Genomic DNA, 25,354 nt, shown 5'->3' with positions numbered 1-25,354 from the left:
CCTGCAGAGATATAAAGAAGAGATATATGGGGGGTGTCTAAAACAGTTTACTGTAGTGCATGTAAAAATGAGAGCAGTAGGACACTAGGGCAGCACTGTTGTTGTTGAGGGACATGTTGACAGTCTGTCCTAATCTTTGTGCAGGAAAAATGTCTCCAGGCACAGGAGAGCAGCGTCCGCATGTTCATTTCGACCTCAAAGAGAGCAGGGCAGAGAAAAGTACAGCCTTCACTCTCAACTGCTATTAATGTGTTTTGTGTTTGAGAGACAGCTGTCAGAAACTGTTTAATGGCTCCTGCATGTGGTCATGGTTTTTGCATGTCCTCTCTAGTCCAGTTTACAGTTACAAAAATGGGTTTTACTAAAAAAGTTATTTTCAGATAGTTGCTATGGTAATGCAGTATTCATTGGACCTTGGATTAAAATGTAAATGCCATTGTTTGAGTAAAGATAATCATTCAGTACCATGGTACATACTGTATCCAAGGACTGTGGTATTACTTGGTGTGGTATAATAGTTCAGAATTATTATTTTTGAGATAGATGCTGTCACCAGAGCTTAATTTGTCTTTGTGACGTTGATCATCACAGAAAATTATTTTCGATTTGTACCTCAGTTTGTAAAAAATAAAGTGTACATTGCATCCACTGTGCACATGCCCCATAGACTTCCATTGTAAGTGCCTAATTGTCAACGCATATTTTTGTTTGATTCTTTTTTAAATGATTTTTCTGTGGTAACCGATAGCATGCTACAGAAGCTGTCAATAGAGCTTCACTTGAATTAATTTAATTATATTTATCATAAATGCAATGAATTAAGTTTGACACATTTATACATGCACTGTAGCACCTGCCTTGTGTTTAATGTAATCTCAGTATTCTGTAATTTAGTTTGAGCATTATGATGTGTGTCACTTTAAAGTCACCACCTCAGAGGCAGAGCAAAATCTATTGGAAATGTCAAGCTTGTTATGTGATGTCAGATCAGGTATTGAAACAAAATGATGTCTATTTAGAAGAGGAGGATTTGACAGTGGCAGTGTAAATTAGATTTCCCCTGATTAGCTTGCTTCTTCCGTTGTGTTCAACATAAACCGTGTCTGTTGGTGAACTGTCCACTGAAATGGCCAGTAATTTTGAAAGACTTTGAGGGATCAAATTAAGTGTTGCACAGAGGGCGCACGGGGTCGCTTCAGGGGGAAGAGGGGGATGAGCCTCTTGTTCTAAGGCAGTGTGAGCATTCCCTTCTGTTTGTGATTAACTTGCTGTTTTAAGTTTGCTAGCTGTTTGCTAGCCCACCCTCCTCCCGTTCCTCCTCCTCCTCACGCATCCCCCCTCCAGCACACAGCCCCATGGAGACACGAAGTATTCATTCACATTTAGATTTGGGGGGTCACGACAGGGCCAGTCTTGAGCGAACGGCATGGCTTCTGGGAGGTAGGTCAGGAATCTAGCACATAATTCAACCCCGCTCCGATACAGAGCCACGGCCCTTGAAACCAAAGAGGTACTGAGCTATCCTTTTTTTTCATGCTTTAGGTGCGTGTGTGTGTGTGTGTGTGTGTGTGTGTGTGTGTGTGTGTGTTTGCTTGAGTGTGTATGGGAGTGATAAAGACTGACAAACATGAGGTTGTACTGTTTTCGTTCTAGTGTTTTGGGGTGTACGAGAGAGGAAGATTGAGCGAGAGAGAGAGAGAGAGAGAGAGAGGGAGGGTGTTGTTTGGGAGCGTGGTCACCATGTGCACTATGTTGGTCTCTATGACGTTTGCTCCCTAAGCCTGACTGGCACTCAGTGTTTATGGTGAGAGGTTTACCCAACTTGCATTTTTTTGGGTGACTGAACTAATTTGCTTCAATTTACAAGTCGTTTTGGAGCGCAACGTACATATTTTTTTAAGAAATTATGCCATAATTATATAGTCGTGTTTGTTCACAACAATTTTTCCTGAAATATAATGCAGACTTATATCTTTCTGTCAAGTTGCTGTATTTTATAATTCTTTTAACAGTTGCATTGTTAAAATGTTTATTCTAATTGGTTGACAGACGTTTCAAGGAGTTACATTTTCTGTATTTGTTTTTCTATAACTGCACGACTATGAAGTAGTTCCAGGTTTGTTGACTACATTACAGTTGCATAAATGGGGGGCTCGTCCGGGATTTGGACTTACGCTAGTGGATTTTAGAAACCTAAAAATGTCTTGAGATAAACACATTATATAGACTTGAACAGGTGGTATATACGTACTAATTGACTTCAGACCTCGGCTGTGCATTAATTTTCAATAATTGAATAGTCCATTGTCAATTATTACATATCGTACTGCATTCGGTGGACTAATTGCGACAGTTGTTCCCTCATTGAGCACTCCAGTGTCTGTGTCAGGAGGTTGTGGCTGGTCTCGGGGGCAGCAGAGGCAGTGTTTTTCTGTGTGTTGTGGTTTAGAGGGGGGTCCTGTTCGGGGCGGGAGGGTCACGGACGTGGCCAGAGGAGTGCTGATATGAAGAGCGGACAAAGCGTGAAAGCCCCCAGCATGAAGCCTATGTCCCATTGTCCCACAGAACCCTTCTGTCACTTTCATTTTCCACCACGCAGTCCTGAGTCAGGACAGCTTTGATACAGGGAAGGGGTGTGGGATCGTATAGCGGGAGGCCTGGGGGGGATTTAAAAAAAAAAAAAAGGAGGGATAAACGGGAGAGAGAGATTTGTCAGGTGTGAAATAAGATTGTTTTTTTATCCAACAGTGCAGCGTTAAAGACAAGGAAACTGTCTGTCTGTTGTGGTATAAAAAGAAGGGAAAAAGGAGAGGTAGACTGAGAGGGGGCGATGTGGCCCCGCAGATTTAGAGTGATGTGCGCTGTGACACCTGGTTAAAATGATAACCAGTGCTTCGGTAATCCTAATGAGAGTAATGGGAGAGAGCAGCAGTTCAGAGGCAGACCAGCTCACACTGCTTCACTGCGCTCTGGCTGGAGGAAGGTTGAGGCGAGGCAGGCCAAGGACTGCTTCAGACGGCCCGACAACCCAATGCTAAATCTACAGATGACCCAAAGCTCTTTTCAGGTACAGTTTCTCAACATGACTGTGTTTTAGACAGCGGCAAGCTAATTTCTGAAGAGTTAGATGTTTGGTTTGTACGAATACATACACGCTTGCCTTCGGTCTACTTGGGAGAGGCTGGAAGCAGCAGTGGTTAGCATGTATTATTTATTTGACGGTTTGTGCCTGTCAGTATGATTTGTATGTATGTAATCACTGTTCTACTGGGAAAACGGGGGAAGGCAGCTCGGCCTCATCTGAAGGTAATCGTGCTGTCTTCTGTATCTCATCGCTGGCGCATACTTCCTGTCTAGCATCTGCTTTTGTCATCTCCACATATTTCTCCGTCCGCATTCTGTATATATTTGTCTGTGCCTTTCTAACCTCTTTGCCTTCATCTGGTGTGTGTGTGTGTGTGTGTGTGTGTGTGTGTGTGTGTGTGTGTGTGTGTGTGTGTGTGTGTTTGTGTGTTTCTGCATCTCCCTGTCTCCTCTTCCTAGCTTGTATAGGGCGACACCTATAGGTCAATGTAAGGTACTGCAATCTAATTATGCTGAGAGAAAGACTGTGTTTTGGGTGTGTGTTTTTTTTAAATGTTTCATCCTGCATACAGTATGTGCTGCTGCAATTCTGACACGTTATCAGGCATCCACTGAGATGTCTGGGTTTGTCCTCTGTGCAAAAGTCCATTTTCTGTGTTTCACATTGAAATGTTGCAGTAATGTGTTTCCTCAGTGGACAGACAAGCATTGTAATTTCTGCCACTGCGGTGGGCTTATTCTGCTGGCTTGATTAGATTAAGGCAAAAGTTTAATATCATCGTACAAGGCGGGTTAATGAGGACGATTAATTAGAGAGGCTAACCTTCAGGGTATTGTCCTTTACATTTTTAGGATTTGGGTTAGCGAGTGGCCTATAGCCATAGCTCTGAGTTATTCCTCCTAATCTATTTCTAGGCCTGATCTATGACTACATTTGGGTGGGTCCTTTTTCATTTGCAGCTTACTCTTAAGGCCACTTGTGACCTTTCATTAATTATGGCTGGCCCGGGTTTAATCATTGTGTACTGCCGTGGTGGCTCTGAGATGAGGAATGGGCACATTCATTTGCCTCCTAAAGACACACGGCCATGGGTGGAATTAAATGCCTACCTATCTGCATATTATGGTGGGGGTGGTCAGCGTACAGTCGAGGAGCCAAGATGTTGATTAGTAAATGAAGAAGTGAAGTGTGAGTGTGTAGGTTGAGATAAGATATTACATCCAACTTGAAATCAAAACTGACCCTATTTGCACGTTCCTGGTCTCTTGGTTCCTGGGGAAGATTCATCAGTGCTCTCTTTTATTTTAAACACAAAAATGTCTTTCACCAACCCTTGTATTTTTCGATCCAATCAAATGAACAAAAAGACAAGTCCATTTTATTTCTCATTTAGTGTTCTGTTTCAGTCAGAACACGTCACATAACAGAAGTAAAATGGGTTGAGATCACTTTCATGTTCACTTTAAAAACTGGCCATGATTATTTTAGAGTGGCAGCTGTGACATGAAGCGTGAACATGTGGATGGTGACTTCATAAAAAGAGAGAAAGATAGAGGGAAGTATTCAAGTATGTTAAAGTAGGAATTAGACACTGGCAGCTCGTCAAGAGGTGTAAAATCTACCTGGGGATTATTTTGTAATCTGGCTGCTTCTGGCTCTGTATCATACAGTAATTCCCAGGAGCCTGGTGAAGGTGGATTTATCTAGACTGCAACTTTTGGTGCGTTCCTTTTTTCTTTTAGCTTTTCCTGCCCATTTATCAGCCCAACGCACAGTAATGTTGGGTTATAAAGAACGGATATTACCCGTTGCCTTGGGAACATAACAGAAACAGACACGTTTGTGTGAGAATGACATTTTTTTATGTATATTAACCTGTTGTTCCACAAATACCTTCATTTAAGCACAGAATCCGTGTGTAATATGGCCTTAACTGCATAATCTATATTGCGATCAAATGTAAGGATGAGAAGATTCGCCTACACTGGAAACAGGTGCAAAACGAGTGAGCATTTTTTTTAGAACAAAATCACTCAAAATGAGCCCAGAAAACCCTTTATGAAATTAACAACAGTTCTGGTGTCCTACCTCCTCCTTCAAACCAGAAAACTGCACTCCTGTTGGGAATTACTCAGTAATTTCCTGTTTCATGCAAGGTATTATTGCAGTTATGCTAAATCACAAGCTTGTGAATTAGCCCATATAGTTTTATAACCTTGTTGTAGTGTAAGCAAGACTCTGTATTGTTAGTCTGGTGTTTTTGTATGTAATTACTTTAGATCTCCCAGAATGCCACACTGGAAACCACAGCATTTAGGCTTTGGCAAACAGTCAGCCCCAGTTGTGTTTCGCCTTGGTGCATCAATAATTAAACCAGTGCAACAAAATGTAGAATTACACACAGCAATCCACACAAGCATCAAACATAAATGGCTTTAACTGCTCTGCACACACTCATAGACGCACATACACCAATGGTTGCTTGTAGCACATTAAGTCAAGGAGATGGAAATGTTTAGAGATGTTGATGTATTACCCGCAGTGAAAGAGTTATGGCAGCGGCGTTTATTAAATACGGCGCTCCATGTTCATGCAACGAACAAAAAAATTATGGATTGAGGTTGCACTTTAACAGTTCTGGAAACCGAACACTGATGACAATAAACTTTAATGGATTGTGTGGCGGCTTTTGGAACTGCTTGGTCTCGCATTTGGTCAAGCTTCTAAAGTGGCTGGAATATTATTGGACAATAAAAGCTGTTTTAAGTAAGGGTTCAAATATTGTTGTGGCAAGGCGATCTTTGAGTTTGCTTTGAGCAATGAATATTTGAACAGGATATTTCAGCGGCCGTTGTTGTTTTGTCGATATATCAATAACCCACCTGATAGAGTGCAGAGTGCACGAGGAGGCGTTTTCAAAAGAACATTTAAGTACATTTGCTGAGAATTAGCTGACTTGTGTAATAACTGATAAGGCTTATTGACTACCACAGACTTTACTGTTGCAAAATCAATGTTTGTGTGCGTTAGCCACGGTACATTTAAACTAGCTCAGCCCAGGAAAAGGGGTGCTCTGGGGGCACAAGGTGGGAATAAAAAGGATTGATGCCAATTTTATTATCTTTTTTCAGCATCTTCTCTTCGTTACTTACACATGGGATTATTGGAGATCCATTGTTGGGAGTTCACTGCCTTTAAATGCCCTAATATATTGAAAATGGGGCTTTTAAGATGGTTACAGGGGATTTGTGCATTTGACTTGGCAAAATAAAATGAATAGTGGGCTGAATTTTAAATATTTATGATTTTTCCCCCCATTACATTACCTTGGGTTTAGAAATGAATGCAGCACAATAATGGTGAGTGGCCCGCCCGGCTGCAAACTGCAGCTAGGGGCTGTAATTATGAACACTGTGAGAGAAACGCGAAGAAACTCTCCTCTCTCTTGAAACTTGCACAATTATTTTTCCTGTCTGTATGCTCGGAGCCTCTGTGGAAAATGTGTGTATGTTTCTACCACATGTGTGCGGTTTGCTGCAGTTTTATGTTCGTATTAAACAGAGGAAGCCATAAAGATATTTGTGTCATGGTCCTGCATAAATGAAGAATTATAACTGTGGAGTTGAGGACCCATTTTTAAAAGAAATTTCTATAAAAATGATGGCATCACAAATATACAACATAATGAAAATAACAATTATGAGCTAAAAAGAGGAAATTATAATGCTGCAAATGAGGGTTAAATCGCTGGAGGTAAAAATTTTGTTTATATATGTGTGCGTGTTTGTTTTCATAATTACTTTTAATAATATATTTAGGCTTTCAATTAGTTTTCATATTAAGATTCTTGAAGAGATACAAGATATAAATATATATATATATATATATATATATATATATATATATATATATATATATATATATATATATATATATATAAATTGTATTCTATACGATTGTATTTTTCTATAATTGTAATAATTTCAAAACGAAACCATTATGCTAATAATCCAGCATGATAGGAGAGAGAAGCGCCTGCTCTCTTTGTCTCATAACCTTGTAAATGCTTGTCGTTGAATGTAATTGTTGCGCGCTCCTATAGAAAAAAATGGTGCCGTCCCTTTAAGTGCTTCCACCAATTCTGATGGAGTGCTGATTTACATATCCCATCCTCTCCTCCCCCTTCAGGAGAGCTGAGTGAGGATGTGGAGGCTGCCAGTGAGACCACCACAGATCAGGAGGACCAAACCAAAGACAGAGAGAGTGGGGGGGAGAGGGAGCTCACCAAAGGGACAGGTAAGCCCTATCTTTCCAACTCACTGTGAATGGGGATCTTTGTAACAAGGAGTTCTTAGATTTTAGGGTTTTATATTTCACATACACACTGAGAAAATGTTTATATTCACAGCTGCAGTATTGTTGCTTATTCCGTAATGTAACGTTTACTAGGTAATATTTCAGTAATCTTTCAAGAAGCTCTAGTTTTTGGAATTCCACAAAATTGAGATTTCCAGGAAAGATTTGCCTTGATTAAAGCAAATCTGGCAAAGAACACAAGTTAGGGCCTGTGTAGAGAGTTACTGTCCAGTAAGGCCATGTGTCTGAACACATGTGACCATATTCTGTGCCTCTCACACACACACCTCTGAAGAATGCTATCAGAGAGGAGTATTTTTCAGGCGAGGATGGGGGGAGGGGAGGGTGCTATGGCAGGTGCAGGTGTTAGGTTTCATACAGAGGTGTGGTTTAAGGGGAGGGGGTCTACTTGGGTGTTGGAGTGGAGTGAAGAGAGGCCTGTGGAGCTGTAAGTGGAGATCAGTGGTGCGTTGCTGTCTCGCTGATGTGCTCTGAAAGCTGTGAGGGCCTGCAAGGTGTGTGTGTATGTGAGAGAGAGATTTATTTGATTTGATTCATTACCTGGCACCTTATTTGAATTCTATCTTTATTGTTATTTGTTACTATTTTATCATTATTTTTTGTCTTGTCATTATCTGTTTTGTGTATTAATGCTTTGGCAATATTGTATGTAAACACAATCATGCCAATAAAGTACTTTTAAATTGAAATTGAGAGAGTGAGAGACAATCAGCCTATGCTCTGCCTCTGCAACCATAAGTGTATATGTCCTAAAAGTCCTAAAGCCTTAGACCACTAGTGACATTTAAAAAAATATATCTTTTTTATATATTATCAGCATAATTTTAATTAATTGAACAATGGGCATGAACGTCCCTCTTTTTGCTTGGACTCCTCATAATTGTGCAAAAACTGATGATGCATGATTTAAGGATGTTCCAAAGAGTCTGACTGTAATTAGTCTTTATTTCCTAAAGTATTGTGTTAAGAGTTTGATACACTTTACACTCACTGAGCACTTTATTAGGAACACTATGGTCCTAATAAAGTGACCGACATGGTCTTCTGCTGTCGCAGCCCATCAGCGTGAGCCCATTGTACAGCGTGACTATCTGAGTTACCATAGCTTTTCTGTCAGCTCGAACCAGTCTGGCTATTTTCTGTTGACCTCTCTCATCAACAAGGTGTTTCCGTCTGCAGAACTGCCGCGCACTGAATGTTTTTAGTTTTTGGCACCATTCTGAGTAAACACTAGAGACTGTTGTGCATGAAAATACCAGGGGCTGGTTGCACCAGCTATACATACGTTACAACTTAGCCTAGTTGTGGCATAAATGGGCACAAAGTTACAATTCATGCACTACTAAATATTTGAGCATTGCATCATTAAATTTAGGTAGGACGTAACCCTACATATAGACTAAATATTTACAGAAGCCTCTGACCAGGAGTAAAGGATGGAATAAAATAGCAGACTCATTTACTGACATCAATAAAATCATGTTTTGGTTGACAGGCTTCAGCACTTTGGACATATATGATGTTGGCATATACACTCGCTTACATTTATTGGAGAAAACATTATGTAAAAAACTTACTACTTCAGAATTAAACCAATCTAACTTTCCTGTGAACAGTGTCAAGTTTCAACATAATATGTCAATGTCTATTCTTTCAGCCTGTTGTATTTGTATTTTTTTATTATCCCTTGTTCATTTTAGATACAGTTATTGAATATGGTTATTTGCAAATATATTATAATATTATTATATTATTAAATCTTGTTTTATTATGTATTGTATTTCAATGGGGATATAATTTATTACAGCTGAGAGTTACGTGAGCAAACAAGGTTCAACATCAACCGTAACAAAGTCAAATGAAAATTTGTGGCTTTTTAACAGTTCTGTGTACAAATTTGAAGGCTGTTTATTGGATAAATACAGGTAAACGTCATATTATGCGACTACACATTACATTACGGAGAGCTTATGACCTATTAGTTAAGTCTTGCATTAAGAACAGGTGGTGCAACCAAATGAAGCACTGACATAACTAACAAACTAACTAGTTGTTACTAAGCCCTTAGTGTGATCTTTACGTCTCAATGTAAGTGAGACCTTATGCACAGCTGGTGCAACCCTACGCAGGAGATCAGCAGTCACAGAAATACTCAAACCAGACTGTCTTGTACCAACAAATCATGCCACAGTCAAAATCACTGAAATCACATTTTTCCCAATTCTGATGGTTGATGTGAAAATGAACTGAAGCTCCTCAACCTTATCTGCTTTATTTTATTAATTGCACTGCTGCCACCCGATTGGCTGATTAGATAATTGCATGAATATGTATGTATACAGGTGTTCCTAATAAAGTGCTCAGTGAGTGTAGTCCGTGGTGGAAATGGCTGAGATTCACTGGGTGGACTAATATTATTTGGGAGGGGGGCTTGTTCACTGACAATGCATTCAATTGATTGAAATATCAAATGTATAATGTTTACAATTTACTATTTATTTAAAAATTAATTATATATTCTTCAAACTCTTCCAACTCCGTTGCAACTCCCCCCACCCCATTTCAAGCCCTGAGTGTAGTTCTTACAGTCGTCTTCTGGGTTAATAGTCCCAGACAGGACCAAAGATCAAACTGAATGCACAAAATTGAAGTGACCAAATGTAAAGTTTAAGATATGTCCCTTGAAGAACTGCAGTGTCTGGGGTGTATACGTCCATGTTTTGGGTACTTCCATTTGGACACAATTTACAGTATCTGTATGTGTGTATGCATGTACAGTTTGGACATTGAGCTTTAGTCATGTTCTTCGACAGGTGCATGCTAGTCTGAATTTTAAGTGTCCATTTTTCCATCTTGCGTTTGATAGTACATTCACGTGGAGTTCAATTGTTGTAAGTGTGCAGGCTGTTTGATTGGAAGGAGGAAGTCATTAGGGCATGCACCTGTCAAGAACGTGCTGTACTTTTGGTGGCTGGAAATAACAACAAAAAGAAAAGGGAAAACTATAGCAGTCTTTTGCATGTGCCATGTTTTTAAATAGATTTTTTTTGTATTATTCCAAAACTACAGCAAAAAAAGTTCATTGGAGCATTTGGAGGCAAATCTTTTAAAACCTCTTTGATTTTTCGGCTTTCATTTTAAATGAGGCTGAGTTGTTTGTGCACTTTGAGCGAGTGCCACTTGCCTTTGATGGGGTGAAATAATATTATGCATCGCTTGCCTGAAAATGGCTAAAAGTATATTTTAACACATCAAAATAAAGCACTTTAAAAACCATTAAAATGAGTTGCTTGATTAATAATTCAGCCGTACCTGTGGTGCTGAAGAAGAAGACTCTTCGCATTAGGAGCCCCGTGTCTTTTTCTGAAAGGCATGCGATTCGATACAAGAATATTCAATTCCTTTCCTCCCCCTGTCAGTTGCTAATCACCAAATAAGTGTGTTTCTGTGTTTTCACAAAGGCAAGATGTGCTTGCATATGAAAAATTTACAGGCTTCCCAGCAGCTTATTAGGAACGCTTAGTTAAAAATAGCGTGCATTAGGGATCCAGGTCTCGGGTGCCGTTTGATGTCTTGAGGGGAGGTGGAGAGGGGAGGATGGAGTGACGGGGGTGGTGGTGGAGGAGTGAAACCTGGCAGTGTTGTGATCTAAGATATCGGTGCTGCTTTAATGGAAGCTCTTTTATATTCTTCTTGTTTGCAACTCACTTTTATGATAGACGGACCGTGCAGCATGAGACTGTGCTGTGCGAGGGCTTCTGAATCCTGGCTAGACAGCACTGGAATGCTTTTAGTAAACAGAGGGCTCTTGTTTTGGCTGCTGATTGTCTGAGAATGTGTCAACGGTGAGTTGCTGGACTCTGCTGTGCCAGCGACGTGGCTAACCTGTTATTTAAAGGCATATATCCATGCGGATTTGAGTCACACTTGGGCTGTTATTAGGGGTCTGTAATTAGGGAAGTTTTTCCCCTTATCCTAGTCATGCAAACATTGGAAACAACTGAGTGTTTAAACATGGGGCTGCTTTACAGATGGCACTCCAGTTGAGCATATTAGAACCGCAAGCCAGCAAAACATCATCAGAGTTAAACGGTAACCCATCTGATGGGTCTTTTTATGAACTGAAATTGTAAAGCACAATTCATTAAGAGTATTTAGAGAGTTCATGTAGGATACGCATCTGTTAAGTGTGTCATTTGGGACTTCTGTCTGTAAAAAAAACATAAACTAGGTCATCTCAAACAAATAGTATAGAAAAGACTGGTATAAAAGAGGTACTTTTTTTACACTGCAAAAAATCAGGTTCTTAGTATTTTTGTCTTGTTTTACAGTAAAACATATCTTAACATCCTTAAAACAATAATAATAAATAAATTGCCAATCAGGTAAGAAAAATAAACTTAATTGAAATACACACACACACACACACACACACACACACACACATACAATTTTTTTTTCTAAAATTAAAATAAATTAAAAAAAATAAAGAGACTTAATATCTTGGGTTATTTCATTTCTCAAGTACAATTGTTTTTTATTATTATTGTTATTATTTAATTATTTAAATAACTGTAGATATCCTTACGATCAAAAAAATAGAGATTTGTATTTTTATTTTTGCAGTGTAATCTGTGTAAGAGGAAGGATGACAGAAAACTGCTTCATTTAGATATTATTTGGAATCATTGTAATTTATTGAACAGAAAATGTGGTGGTGGCAAAGTTGCAATTAAAGCTACCTCACCCAATAAGCATTGCAGGTGTATCCAATAGTAAATCTATGAAATATTTATAAAAGGAGAGCCCCAATCTGTGGAGTGAGCTGGGATAGCATTAGTGAAATGGGATGACTGGGTGGCGGATGAGGACCCTGTCTTCATTAAAGCAAGAGGTGTAGATGTATGCAGAAAATAAGGATGGATGGTGTAACAGATGGAGAGTGGGGAGGAGGTGTGGCATGGTGGAGTCAAAAGAGGAGAGCAGGATTGTTAATACACTTAAAGACTTGGAGGAGCGACCACAATATGATTTGACATGTTTAACATAAATGTATAGGGGAGGGGGTGGAATTGAGCTGGTTACAGAGAGTCAGGGAGTCTGCAGTCCACATGAATAATTCCTCTCATCCCCCCCAACTTTCAAATTACTGGGGTTATACCGAGGGAGAAAAAAAAATTATCTGATGCAGGTCAGCCGCATTCTGGCTTGAGCAAGGCAGTCCCTCTAAATTGTTCCTATCTCTTTTGCCTTATACATTTACTTAAATGTATGAATCCCAGTGATTGGATTCATAGGGGTGTGTGTGGTGTGTGTGTGTGTGTGTGTGTGTGTGTGTGTGTGTGCTGCGTGGTGAGAATTGCAGAGAGAGAGATCAGAAAATAGACAGGAGTGAGAAGGACAGCAAAATAATTATCCTCGGCTATGTGAACATTAGCACCCCCTGGAGCAGAGGAAGTGTATTACAAGAGGAGCTAGTTCAAGCGTTATTTCACTGCCTTTATGTCCATCAACAGATTTTACACTATTACATGTGGAAACGCAGGAGATCTTGCCGTGGCATGTTATAATTGCAGTAAACAGAACCTAGCTGTCCGGGTTGTCAGTCGACTGCATGAATATCGCTGAAGAAATGGAACATATACAGATGAAAAGCTGTAATCTTATGATGTCATATTTATTGCATCATCCTGAAGGTGTTTTATGATGAATTTACTGGATGGTGAAGTAATCTGAAAACCATGTCATTGAAGTTACTTCACAGCACACCATCTCTGCAATGAAGCATCAATCAATGCTGTTTTAAAAGAACCAGACCTGTTTGCATATTCCTTCACATTATACCCTCTGAAAGCTTGTCATCCCTTAAATTAAAATATTTGTTGTCTTTGAGACTAATAGGCTGTAAATTGTCCTTGTTTGTGTGCCAACACTCACCTGTGTTTGAGTTTTACTCCCTATATTCTAATTTGCATTCCATACTGAGAGAGTTGTGTGTGTGTGTGTGTGTGTGCATCAATGGTTGTATGTCCTCTAAAGGTGACAGCAGTGTTAGCTCCTGCTTAGCGTCACAAGATTAATAGAACGTCCACTAATTGATATCTCCTTTTCATTTCTTCATTTTAAATTTGTCTTTGTAGCAGTCACGCCTGTGGGCCTACACGGGCAGTTCTTTGCAGAGCCATGGAGGTGGTCCCTTCATTTAATAGTGGGTTATACACAGAGGGAATGGTGAAATGATAAGCCATAATATGGAGTATTATTGGCATTAGGCTTTGGTTGTAATTTTCTTTATTTGAAATTAATTGATGCAGAGTAATTACCTGAGACATATGAGGTGAAATGGAATATAGCCCATTGTTGCTCAGGGCACCAAAGGGGCATGCAGATTAAAAAGAGGGAGGGGATGAGCTGAAATATAATATTCAGTTATTGTTAGCGGAGGTAAAAGTGAATGACATGTAGCACCAGGGATTTGGACAATTCCTCTTTATGAATGGTTAAATAGAAGAGGGATTGGGAGAAGAACCGCCTTGTGTCTTGGGAAATAGTGGGAGAGTTGTCCCCGTCAGGACTGGGAGCCAAAGAGTTGGACAGAGGAGAGAAGGATGTTAGGTTGGGAGAAGAACTGGAGAAAGGATGGAGTTGATTGTCTGTTGCTTTTTGAGGTAGGGAATTGGGCAAGTTTTTATAGGTTAAATCATATGAGATAGAAATGGATGAGATAAGGAGGAATTGGAAGGGGCAGATATTTTCATGTTACCGACCATTTGACGTTTCCCATACCTTTATGCATTTGATAGATGCAAAACAAACTGTTCAATTTCCTGGGAATTAAACTTATGACCTTGGAGTTGCAATTGCAGTTTCAGGGCCAACATTCACTGAGCACAATATAAAGAGTTGCAAAGGACTTGAGAGGCACAAATTTAAGACTTAACCTTGTGGGATTCAAACACAACCTTTGGGGTACTAGTCCAGAATTATTTGCCACACCACCTACACATATCTCCAGAGCCCACTTTTAATGCCAAGTTAGTCTTCTAGGGTATGACTTCCTAAGGACACATGGGTAGTGAAACAATGGCAGCTTTCAGTGGCATAAGACTTTTCTGATGTTGTATGAAAGTTGGGCCGTTGTCGCTGACTTTGTGGGTATTGCTGCAAGTGAAGGCTACTGCTGATCGGTAGAATTGAGGTCAGATTTACAGATATTATATTTGAATACTTTTGAAAAGGGCACAAGGGGGCAAAACCGGCACACATAGGCAGGATTATGAAGTTCCCACACCAGTCGTTATGACCAAGTTGTGGGTTTTGTTAAGAGGAAAATGCTACCATAGAATTTTGTATGTAATGTAGTGTAACAGTGTTTCTTTCAGGAAGTCTCGCAGGCTTTTATGAAATTTAAGATGACATTTATTTGATGAATATAAAAACAGAAATGCAATGTCTCTCTTTGGTGTAAGACCCGTCTGGCAGTCCAAAGTTGTTGTACTCTGAACCGTCATATCCTGCTGGAGATAGGAGGCAGGGGTGAGGAGCCTACCCCCATGCAGGATGGGACTACTGGTGGTGGTGGTGGGGTGGTGGGGTGGTGGAGGTTGCCGTGTTAGCACACTGAAACAGCAATGTGATAGATTGTGAGCAGACTTATAAGGCTATGGCTTACATGTGATTGGCAAGGAGTTACCTAGCTCATGGTGCGATGATGTACAGCTGCTAGTCTTCCTGCAAAAACTACACTGCGCTTACATTTCTGTGAGAAATAATGCTAATCTTTTCAGAATTTCAGTGCTATCAGAGATTATGTACGCAAGGTATAGATTAATCGGCTGATATTTGTCCACTGCCGATGTGATATTACTCACATCGGCAGATAAATTGCTATTTTCAGGTTATTTGTTTGGGATGATATTTACCCATTTGTTTTATTAAATTTTTTATTTATATTGAATGACCATTGCATTATTTCTTATCAACAGATATTTGGCCATTTTAAGGTTATTCACATCTGCCGATATTTAGACATTTTGAGATTATTTGTATCAGCCTATAACCGATAGCTAGCTTTTTTTGTCTGAATTTTGAGATTTACAAATATATCATACAGGGCTCTACAGTGCGAGTATTTCACTCACATTTGCACCTAAAATTAGATGTATGCAAACCAGAAAAAGTATTTACGAGCACAGTGTGCGATTTAAACATTACAAACGTAATACCCCCCAACCCGCTGCTAATTGTTTAAAGATTACAAGACCCACATTCCACAAGCGGCTTGTGCCAACCACAGTAGAGTTTTCTGTGATGATGCAGTCCAGTCAGAGAGAGAAAGGTGAACAATGGAGAAAAGTATCGGTATAGGCTATAAGTTAACGTGCAGATATCGCATTTTATTTTAAGCGAAAAAGAGACGAGGAGAAAGAGGATTCTGAGGAGGGGGATTCACAAGGTTCAACTAATTAAGTCTCTTCATAAAGTTTACCTACATTTACATTTATGCATTTGGCAGACGCTTTTATCCAAAGCGACTTACAGTGCACTTATTATAGGGACAATCCCCCCGGAACAACCTGGATTAAGTGTCTTGCACAAGGACACAATGGTGGTGGCTGTGGGGATCGAACCATGACCTTCTGATTAACAGTTATGTGCTTTAGCCCACTACACCACCACACTAGTTTACCTGAGACGGCTAATGTTAGGGATGCTGAGAACAACGTTAGCAAAGCTACCGTGACCCTAGCTGTCACTTCAACGTCCACCGTAGCCGGTGGAGGGAGAACATATAGATTCAATGCGAATTGGCTAAAAATGTTCCCATGGATAGAGTTCGAAAACAGCGTCATGTTCTGGGCAAAAACAGGTGGGCAACTCGTCCTTCCGTGTCAGGAACCCGCATCTGAAATAGTGATGGGTCGTTTAAGAAAGAGTCGGCTCTTGTAAGTGAACGTTGGGAGCCGGCTTGCATATCAGAATCTATTGATAAAAATACACCAAAAAAATAAGATATGAATAAACAAAAGATTAAAAAATAATGAAAAAACTAAATAAAATAATATAGGCCTAAATGCTAAAGCGCACACATTCTGCTCAGACTTACAGCCTCACCTGTTGTTCCTGTCAATCACACACGCAGTGTCAACCAATGAAACAAAGATGTGTGAGGGAGGGCGGAGCCAATTTATTATGTTGTTCAGATTGTTTTCATTTTAAATTGTTACATTTATATGCACTTTGTTTATATACATTAAAAAGTTGTACTTTAAATGCACATGTGAAATAGCATCCTTTTTTACATTTATTTCAATTTGTGGGATGCTGCAGTTTTGCAAATTGTCATTGATTTTTCTTCAATATGGTGCATTATTCTATTATCAGTACCGCCGCTACATATACGCATACTACGCAGTTTACGTAGGGCACCAACTCCCTAGGGGGGCACCATCTTACCCTAGGATGGCACCAGAAAGTCCACCGGCTGCCCTTATTCGCTCGCTATACGTTATTCAAGGACCCGAAAGCAGTTGCGGAACACACTCATACGTATAAATATGTATGTAATACATTTTTGGTTAATAAAGTCTATATTACATTTTTCACTGTGCTCCTAAATTTCTTTGTGTGCTCCTACATTTTTTCATTTAGGAGCGCATGTACTCCTTGGGAAAAAAGTTAGCGTAGAGCCCTCTCATATAATTTTATCATTTACTGTAATTATCTCTGCATTATACTAGCCACTGACCACCCTATTCTCAAGATATTGACTTTGACCCATATTGGTCGACCACTAGTACACAATACTCAGTGTTCATAATGGAGCCGAGCCAGAAATGCACAGTCATAGCCAAGTTCATAAACAGGAACCAAAGAGATGGAGAGAGGGAGGGGAGAACTAGAGAGACCCCACCATCAGGTTCTGGTCATGGTCTCTTATAATGGATCTGACCTGCTCCGATGTCGAGCCGTGTTCCAGCAGCAGCCCAGCCGTGCAAACACACACGCATTGTACATGCCAACAGTCCTTTCTCTGCCTATTTATTGGTCTCTATTTTGTTCCAGCATGCTCTGTTTGATGATGTTTTCTTCCCCTCATTTTCCCTGCGTCTCTTGACAACAGAAAACAGGATACGGTAGCTAGGCTTTAGTCACGGGGTTTTGGTGGCAGAAGTGGGTTTTTGGGGCTTTTTAAAGCAAACAATTGATCAGATTTATGGAGTCCTAACAGGGCGTGACGAGGTGAGCCTGTGCCCAGAGGCAGTGGGCCGCCCTCCCTTCCACACACGTGCCGCAGGCTCCCAGCAGGCAGCTGCTCCCCTGACCTCATACTATTCACTAGAAATCGTCCATTAGATAGAATTCAAAACGAAAAATTCACAGATAATACTGCAATCGTGTTAAAACCCCTTTGCATGCGTACATTGCGTGAAGGGGAATTGTTTTATAGACTTATTTGCAAGCATTTAGCAAAACTCAAATCGTGTTATGTATGGAAATGATGGGCCTTATTTTATTTCTTAGCTCAAGTATTAAGAGCTGTCCAACATTATTCTCTCCACTGCCCTGACAGACAACAGACTCGTTCAGAAGCAGGAGGAATCTTTCTCTGTGTTTTCTGAGCAGCTTTTAGCCATATGGTCTATTTTTATGGACTAATTTAGCATTGTAACCAAAGTTTACACCCAAATCTTTAAAGCATAATAAATTATTATGCCACGAATGTCCTTCAAACAGTGTGAAATCTTTGTAATTTCATTTTTCAATTTCATCCTTTTTTTATGACAGTGAGGGCTCATAAAGAATAACCATAGTAACTAGGTTTCCCGCCACCAACCTGGAAATATCAGGAATTGTTTTTTAATTGGGATTTCCAGGACAAGAAATGATTAAAATCTTTAAGTCATGGACATTTCTATAGGGAATACAATTCTTTCTAGTTATGCACAGCTCTAAAAATGTTTCAATGCTTAGAGATAGATTTTCTATCTATATAAAGTGACCCTCATTAGTCATTGAAAAATTAATTGGTAAAAAACTGTAGGAACCCTGAACTATGGTAATTTGGCAGAAAATATTGTTTAATTAATATGGTTTAAAATATGGTACATTTTTGAAGATCAGCCAAGCTGCACAGCCTGTTTATACACAGTATGTTTGTGTATTTGGCACAGTGTTATTTGCGGTCCTGTACCTACGTCCCGGAATAACATTTCTATTGATGAATCATAGGCCTAACCCTAAGTACCACTAAAATCAGAGGGAACTTATTGATTAATAAGAATGTTGTTGGACTCACTAACCTTACCCTCAACTTAACTCTGATTGGTTCATTTTGCTGTTGTTCGAAGAACCCACAAGTATAAATACATTTAAATGGACACCATGAAGCGATTTATTGCGAGAAAGCGGTTTATTGGCGTTCCCATTTATTTTCACTGTATAAGCGCCATACACTTTACTCCTTTATACATGTGGCTTTCTCAACAGCAACGTCATTTCCCCGCTACGCTTGTGTAAATAATAAACATGGCATCTGAGGAAGACTTTGCTATTTTATTCACTGTTGATTTGCTTTATTTCTATATAATCCAGAGTTGTTGCTGTTGTTCTACTGCGATCTACAGCAGAATTGTGCTGCAGTAGTTGGGTTTCCCTCTTATGTAAAACTCTGGGATTCCCCCAACGTATGAGCGCATATATGTGAGAAGCAGTTGATATTTTATATTGGTGTGTATAAATGGGTATAGTTTATAGTGTATGTGCTTTTCCCACTGTACTCCCAGAAATGTTGAATTATTTCCGCTGTGTTGACTTGTTGGGCGCCATCCTATGACATTAGTTATCCAGTCTGTTCACACAAATGTGCGCACTTTAAAAACTCGTAAGACTGCCACTTATGCGTTTACATGACCACACAAACCACATTTTCTCTGGGAGAAACACAGGTTTTTTTAAACCACTTTCTCTTAATCCCTTAAACGGCATAAGGAAATCAGTGTTCTTGTTTAAAATACAAGACATTTCAGATGTTTCTACAAAAACCCTGGAATAAACCATTTTCTTAACTGTGTGTGTGAAAGTAGTCAATGTTAATCCAGGAAAATGCCCTAATCTAGTACCTGAAAGGGGGCTTCTTGAATGTAGGAAGAGCTAACGCATGGCCACAGACACAGCCACTGTCAGTAGAAGCATGTGGCTAGGACAGTACCAGTAGAGAGAGTACAGGTTAATGGCAATGAATGGGAGGTTCCTTTGTTTAACATTTCCTTTGTTTATTGGTGGATGTGTCTAATGGGATTGGCCATGACTGGACCTAATAGGGCAGCAGTGTTTGACTGGAGAAGTATCTTGGAGAAGCAGCAGGCAGTGTTCCCCAAAGCAGAGCCCCCCACCTAAGCCAGCACTCAACTGCCGCTGCCCTGATTGGACCTGACACTTTAATGTCCACCCGAGGAACATGGTCAGCCCTGCTTAACCTGACCCCCCCACCCCCCACCCCAATCCTCTGCTCTCAATTTGCCCTCTCAGGACTGGACAAATCATGCCAAATTTAACTCTTTATGGCCTCGTAATGGGTTGGTGAGCGAGAAAGAGTGGGCATCTTAAGTTTCACAGTGAAATCTTTCCCCTGAGCAGCCTGAATGGCGCGTCCGCTCGACCCCTCTCTGGCTTAGAATGGATTTGGTTTAGTATATGAGCTGATTATTTTTACTTTATGCTCTGATGTCTTTCTGTATTGCCACCTGAAGTTGGTTTGTCTTCTGTGACTTTGTCACGCTCTTTCTCTTTCTTTGTCTGTTTTCTCACTGCCCCTCGCTTTTTCGCCTTTTTTAAATAAACAGATACATTCTGGTTAACTAAGCTGTGGCTTTTCTGTTGTTAGGCTTCACTCTGTAATTGGGAATATAGAAAGTGAGGAAAAACACTATGCATGTTAATGGTTGGGCAGATTGCATTTAAAGGATTAGTTGTGTGAAATGTTTTATCCGCTCTCCAGTGACAGCAACTAGCACAATTAACACTTATGTTTAGCATGAGCAGATATGTTGAAATTACTTCTCCCTGGAACGTATGCATTGTCTTGTGTATATTCAAATTCAACAAATCGTGCCATTTCACAAAAATTTGTATGCAACATTCTGAATTAAAGTGCTCTGTTAGCCTAGCATTACTTCTCTAGTCGATAGTGAGGCATTTCTAGCATTAGTATATCTAAAAGTATTATTATGTTTTTATAGGCACTGAAGTATTTCCTTGTATTCATATATTATGTTGTATTTCTGTTGCCTCTATTTAATACAAAAAGTTTTATCCATTAGGCCATGTCAAGATTCTATAGTAGCTACTGGCTTAACGTTTAGTTCACCTCAAAAATGAAACCCCTGCCATCATTTACACATCTTCATGATGTTCCAAACCCATATGATTTTCTTTTTTCCTTGTAACACAAATGTTAGGCAGAATGTCAGTGTCAATTTCTCCCCTTGTGTTTCATGAAAGAGAATCATACAGATTTGGAATGATGGTCAGTAAATGATTGAATTTTCATTTTTGGGTGAACTATTACTTTAAGCTTACTTTTTCTTAGAGTAATTTAGACGAAAACTACAATATAGAGTAACAAAAAGTGCATGCAAATCTAGATTTACAGAAAACCAAAATAAGCAGGCGATGCTTTCATATTCCAATGAGAACTGTGAGTATGCAAGGAATTAAAATAGGAACAAGAGCAGAACTCTTTCTTCTTGATGTAGTTTAAAGCTGCCTGTGGTATATTTGACTCATCTCAAGTTGGGCGAATCCCGTTGCTGACGCCACACTTCAAACGGCTTCATCTGAGAAAGCATGCATCCTAAAGCTGCTCACCGTGGCAAACTAATGTTTTGATTAGACGTCTGTGCCAGTGTCTGATGTCCTAAACATCCAACATAGGAAAAGACAAGCCGTCAAAGCACCCGAATGCTGCCTCTTCTAAGTGCTATGGGAGGAGTGGGTAAAATAGTTTGCTTGGTTTGGAGGGGGAGCAGCCTGCCTGAGCAATCCACCAGCCTGGCTGATTCCAGTTAAATGCCTTTATAAGACACGCCTCTGTCTTTACTCTACTACTCAGTCCCATACAATAACAGCAGTTTTTTAGTTGTAGTACGAATGTGGTAAATTGGAATTGAATTGCATTGTACTACACACCAACGACCTGCAATAATATTGAGGGATCTGCACTACAAGTATGGACTACAAGTATGCTCCACATATAAATAGTTGTACTGAAAAGTACTAAAGTTCTACCATTTAAAAAATGCTTTTCACTCCATAAATTGCAGAAATACTGAAATCATACTGCTTTTTACTGCATTTATTTTGTGCACGGGCTGTATTATTGATTGATTATATGCCCTGTCTGCCAAGTTTATGCCCTGTTTAGACAAGTATGCTTCTTTTCTGTGTGTCTATGGCAGGGTCCAACCAGTCAGAGAGGGATCAGACGGATTCCCCAGTCCCCTCCAAGCGGCCTTCCTCAAGGTCGGAGACAGTAGAAAGCCCCCTCTCACCTAAGAGACCCAGGACAGCTGAGAAGAGCAGTGGAGAGCAGGTAAGAAGGATAGGTTCAAATAGACCTCATCTTATTCCCAGGCATGTAGGTCTCATTAACTGTGCCCATTAATTAAAAAAACATCCAAGGATGTTGTTCTCAGACATTTTTTAATGTAGAGTTTTAGAATGTGGCTGGCCTTTTAGAATTATGCATGCACTTTTTTCTAAAAATACAATATTTATCCATCTTTTTTGCTGCTCTTGCAATGCTAATTGTGTAAAGGTGGAAAATCAATATGAAATTTAACAGATGAGATCTCTTTGAAGTGTCTGCCTCTCAGACTAGCCCACTGCTCTCTGCAAAAGAGGGAGACCAGCCTTGTTTTACCCTTGATTTTGAGACTCTTCTCAACATTTCCAATCACTTTTTTCATTGCACAGATGTACCAGTGCCCCTACTGCAAATTCAGCAACACAGATCTGAACCGCCTCAGAATGCACGTGATGACACAGCACTCAGTGCAGCCCATGTTCCGCTGCCCGCTGTGCCAGGACATGCTCAACAACAAGGTCCACCTGCAGTTCCACCTCACCCATCTCCACAGCGTGGCACCAGACTGCGTAGACAAGCTCATTGCCACTGTAAGTCTGCAGTTACTACAGAAGGGTATAAGGGAGCATTCACGTTGGACACTTTCTTGCATTATAAAAGCCAGATGGTGTGCAACGGAATTGAGAAGGAGCCACATTTATAAGCTCTGCACTCTGGGTTGGTGGTATTAAGCTTGATTTATTTTTATGCTTATTTAAACATTTTCCTCCATTATCTCTTATTTCTTCCAGTATGTAGAATCATTGTATTTAGTCATACAATATAGTCAGTCATTAAGTGTCATATTCTCCATAAATACATTGCCTTCAGGGTCACATATGTAGCCATCCTATGTGAAAGAACACAAATATACTTTATTTACAGAAAGCATTCAGTCTCTCTAGCAGATAAACAAGCTTTTAATCACAGTCTCTGTGTTCCCCTTCTTTCATTGAGAAAGACACTCTCTGCCCTCCTTTGTGTAGTGAGAGGACCATATGCTTTTACACCGAAAGCGGCATTGCATGACTAGCCGTGTTCAGTCGTGATCAGAAGCCTACAATGACTCACGGTTTCTTACTCACCCTGCCTTTGTGAAACGGAGATTGTCTGAGTTGTTTCCTTCCACCTAATTGATGACATTTTAAGGCCTAATTAAAATGCCAAAGGAAACCGTTCATTGCGATATGGCCCTTGGGCATCCTGTATGCTGGGTGAATCTCTGCCTTGGTGGTAGTTCTGTTTGTAACAGTATAGTAAAATGCACCAATGTTTAATAAACAGTTAAAGGTGAAGTGTTATAATAATTGGAATAAAGAATTAATCTGCCAAGTGAAATGGATTATTAGCTTTACTACTGAATAGGCTGTATACGAAGCAACATAGCAACTTGGTGCATTAAAACTGGATTTGTAGTCGCAGCTGTGAATATATCTGCCTTTTTTCTTCAATGGCTTTGAACACTGCTCAACAGAATTTAAAGAGTTTATAATCCATCTTTTAATAAGAAAAATGTGAGAAGAAATGTTGTTGCTCTGGATAAATATGCTTATTCGTAATTTTAGAAGGAATGTTCTCAGTTTAGCCAAAAAAACAAAACAAAAAAAAATGATAAAAGCCTCTTGTGATTACTATGGTCATTTGTATTCCAGGCACTCATTTTAAGCAGTAATACTTACATCATGCAGTTACGTTATTTCCACCTCTCTAGTCCCAAAGCGCTCAGGCCTCCAGCAACCTTCTCTGCCTGGCCCTCCAGAGAATACTTACCTTATTCCATTTCAGCTCCTACTGAGGCTACACAGACGTTATTGCTTTCATGGTTTCTATTTTTCGCCAAATTTTAGCAGCAGAATAATTAAGTTTAAGTTTGCCTGTAGAGTTTGAATTACTTGCTGGGCTGAACTTTGTGTGAAGGCAGCTCCACTCAAGCAGCCAGAAAGCAAATGGTGAACACATTAGAAGAGGCCAGACAGCAATATTTTTTCTTTTATAGAGGTAATAATGCACAGAGCCCCGTAGAAGTGCAGTGCATGATAGAAATGGAGCTAATACAATGCACATTAAAACCAGCACCTTTTTTTACAAGTAGCGAGAGATGGAGAAAGGTACTCCATCCTGTTACGCGTGTCAGGCAGACAAGCTTAATGAATTCTGAATCAGATGACTTTTATTTCTTGCAAACATTGCATAAAGATGCACTCTTGCTCACTTCACCTCCCTTCTCTTCCTCACTCTGTCTAATGTTCTGTCTGTCTAAGATAGGGGTAATGAAAATAATTGTGCTTCATTAATTCTGAGTCTGGCTAGATGATAGCCATTTGGAACTATGTTTGCCAATTAGACCGTCCACATTAAGTGACCTTGGGATACTCTCGGCACTCTGCGCTCTTTGCCTAATGATGCAGTTGTCTAGAAACAGTCTACTTTGTAATGTTTTGTTTCTGAAACTCTCTGAACTGGTCACAATCATTTAACACTTTCAGTTTGGAGGAGATTGAGTGAGGAGAAAAAGTAAAAAGCAGAAGATAAGGCTACATTTTGTCCAGTGATTCTGATTACAGGAATTAGATAGGTATGTGCCAGACAGTGTGTTTCAACTGGTTATTTCTCAGTGTTTCATGCTCTAAGACATGCAATCGTGTGATAGAATTTTTTAAAGGGATACTTATTCCAACAAAGGTAAATCCAGGCAAGATTTTCTCAGAATGTTAGGGACTGAGGTGAACTGTTCCTTTAAGATGCCATTAACTTGAATAATATAATTAGAGAGATTCAGTTTGTAGTATTTCATGCCCTCTCTGGTTTAGCTTTGTTGAAAAAAATAATAATAATTAAACGGTTAACAAAATATCATGTATTACTAATGTTACATGGTCAGGCCTGGAAAGCGTTTGATTAATTCAAGTTCCACATCATCATCTTCCTAAAATAATATCCTAAGTCAGTTTTTCAGGTTTTTCAGAAATTTTACCAGATGTGGCCAGCATCATGAGGAGATGATGTAGGCAAAAAAAAAAATAATTTTGTCAAAAAATTAATTAAGACATTATTTTAGGAAGGTGACGATATGCATTATGTTGGTGTCTGATGTGAGAAAGATGGAACAGGTTGTCTCCTATGGAGAAAAAATATGGGCACTGCACCGCAAGGACACAAACAGGGAATAAAGAAATGATACAATCAGAGAGAGAGTGTGAAATGGAGAGACAGAACGGGAGATAGATTGATGGGATTGGAGTATTGAAATGCATGATGAGTGAGGC

The 25,354-nt window shown here is 39.7% G+C and overlaps 2 protein-coding genes across 2 annotated transcripts in view; both read left to right on the top strand.

Moving 5' to 3' along the window:
* Positions 1 to 25,354, top strand: part of zfhx3b (zinc finger homeobox 3b) — a 193,955-nt gene that overhangs the window by 154,754 nt on the left and 13,847 nt on the right. Inside the window, 3 exon segments of the mRNA XM_052150779.1 lie at positions 7,274 to 7,381; positions 21,922 to 22,055; positions 22,439 to 22,639. Coding sequence (XP_052006739.1) covers positions 7,274 to 7,381; positions 21,922 to 22,055; positions 22,439 to 22,639 — 443 coding nt within the window.
* The window catches only part of LOC127652647 (zinc finger homeobox protein 3-like), a 215,549-nt gene continuing 194,783 nt past the window's right edge, over positions 4,589 to 25,354 (top strand). Inside the window, exons 1-4 of the mRNA XM_052138914.1 lie at positions 4,589 to 4,652; positions 7,274 to 7,381; positions 21,922 to 22,055; positions 22,439 to 22,639. Coding sequence (XP_051994874.1) covers positions 4,589 to 4,652; positions 7,274 to 7,381; positions 21,922 to 22,055; positions 22,439 to 22,639 — 507 coding nt within the window. The remainder of the gene's footprint in view (positions 4,653 to 7,273; positions 7,382 to 21,921; positions 22,056 to 22,438; positions 22,640 to 25,354) is intronic.

This window comes from Xyrauchen texanus, chromosome 2 (assembly GCF_025860055.1).
Source record: "Xyrauchen texanus isolate HMW12.3.18 chromosome 2, RBS_HiC_50CHRs, whole genome shotgun sequence".
NCBI classification, from domain to species: Eukaryota; Metazoa; Chordata; class Actinopteri; order Cypriniformes; family Catostomidae; genus Xyrauchen; species Xyrauchen texanus.
This window is presented reverse-complemented; position numbering and strand designations above follow the sequence as displayed.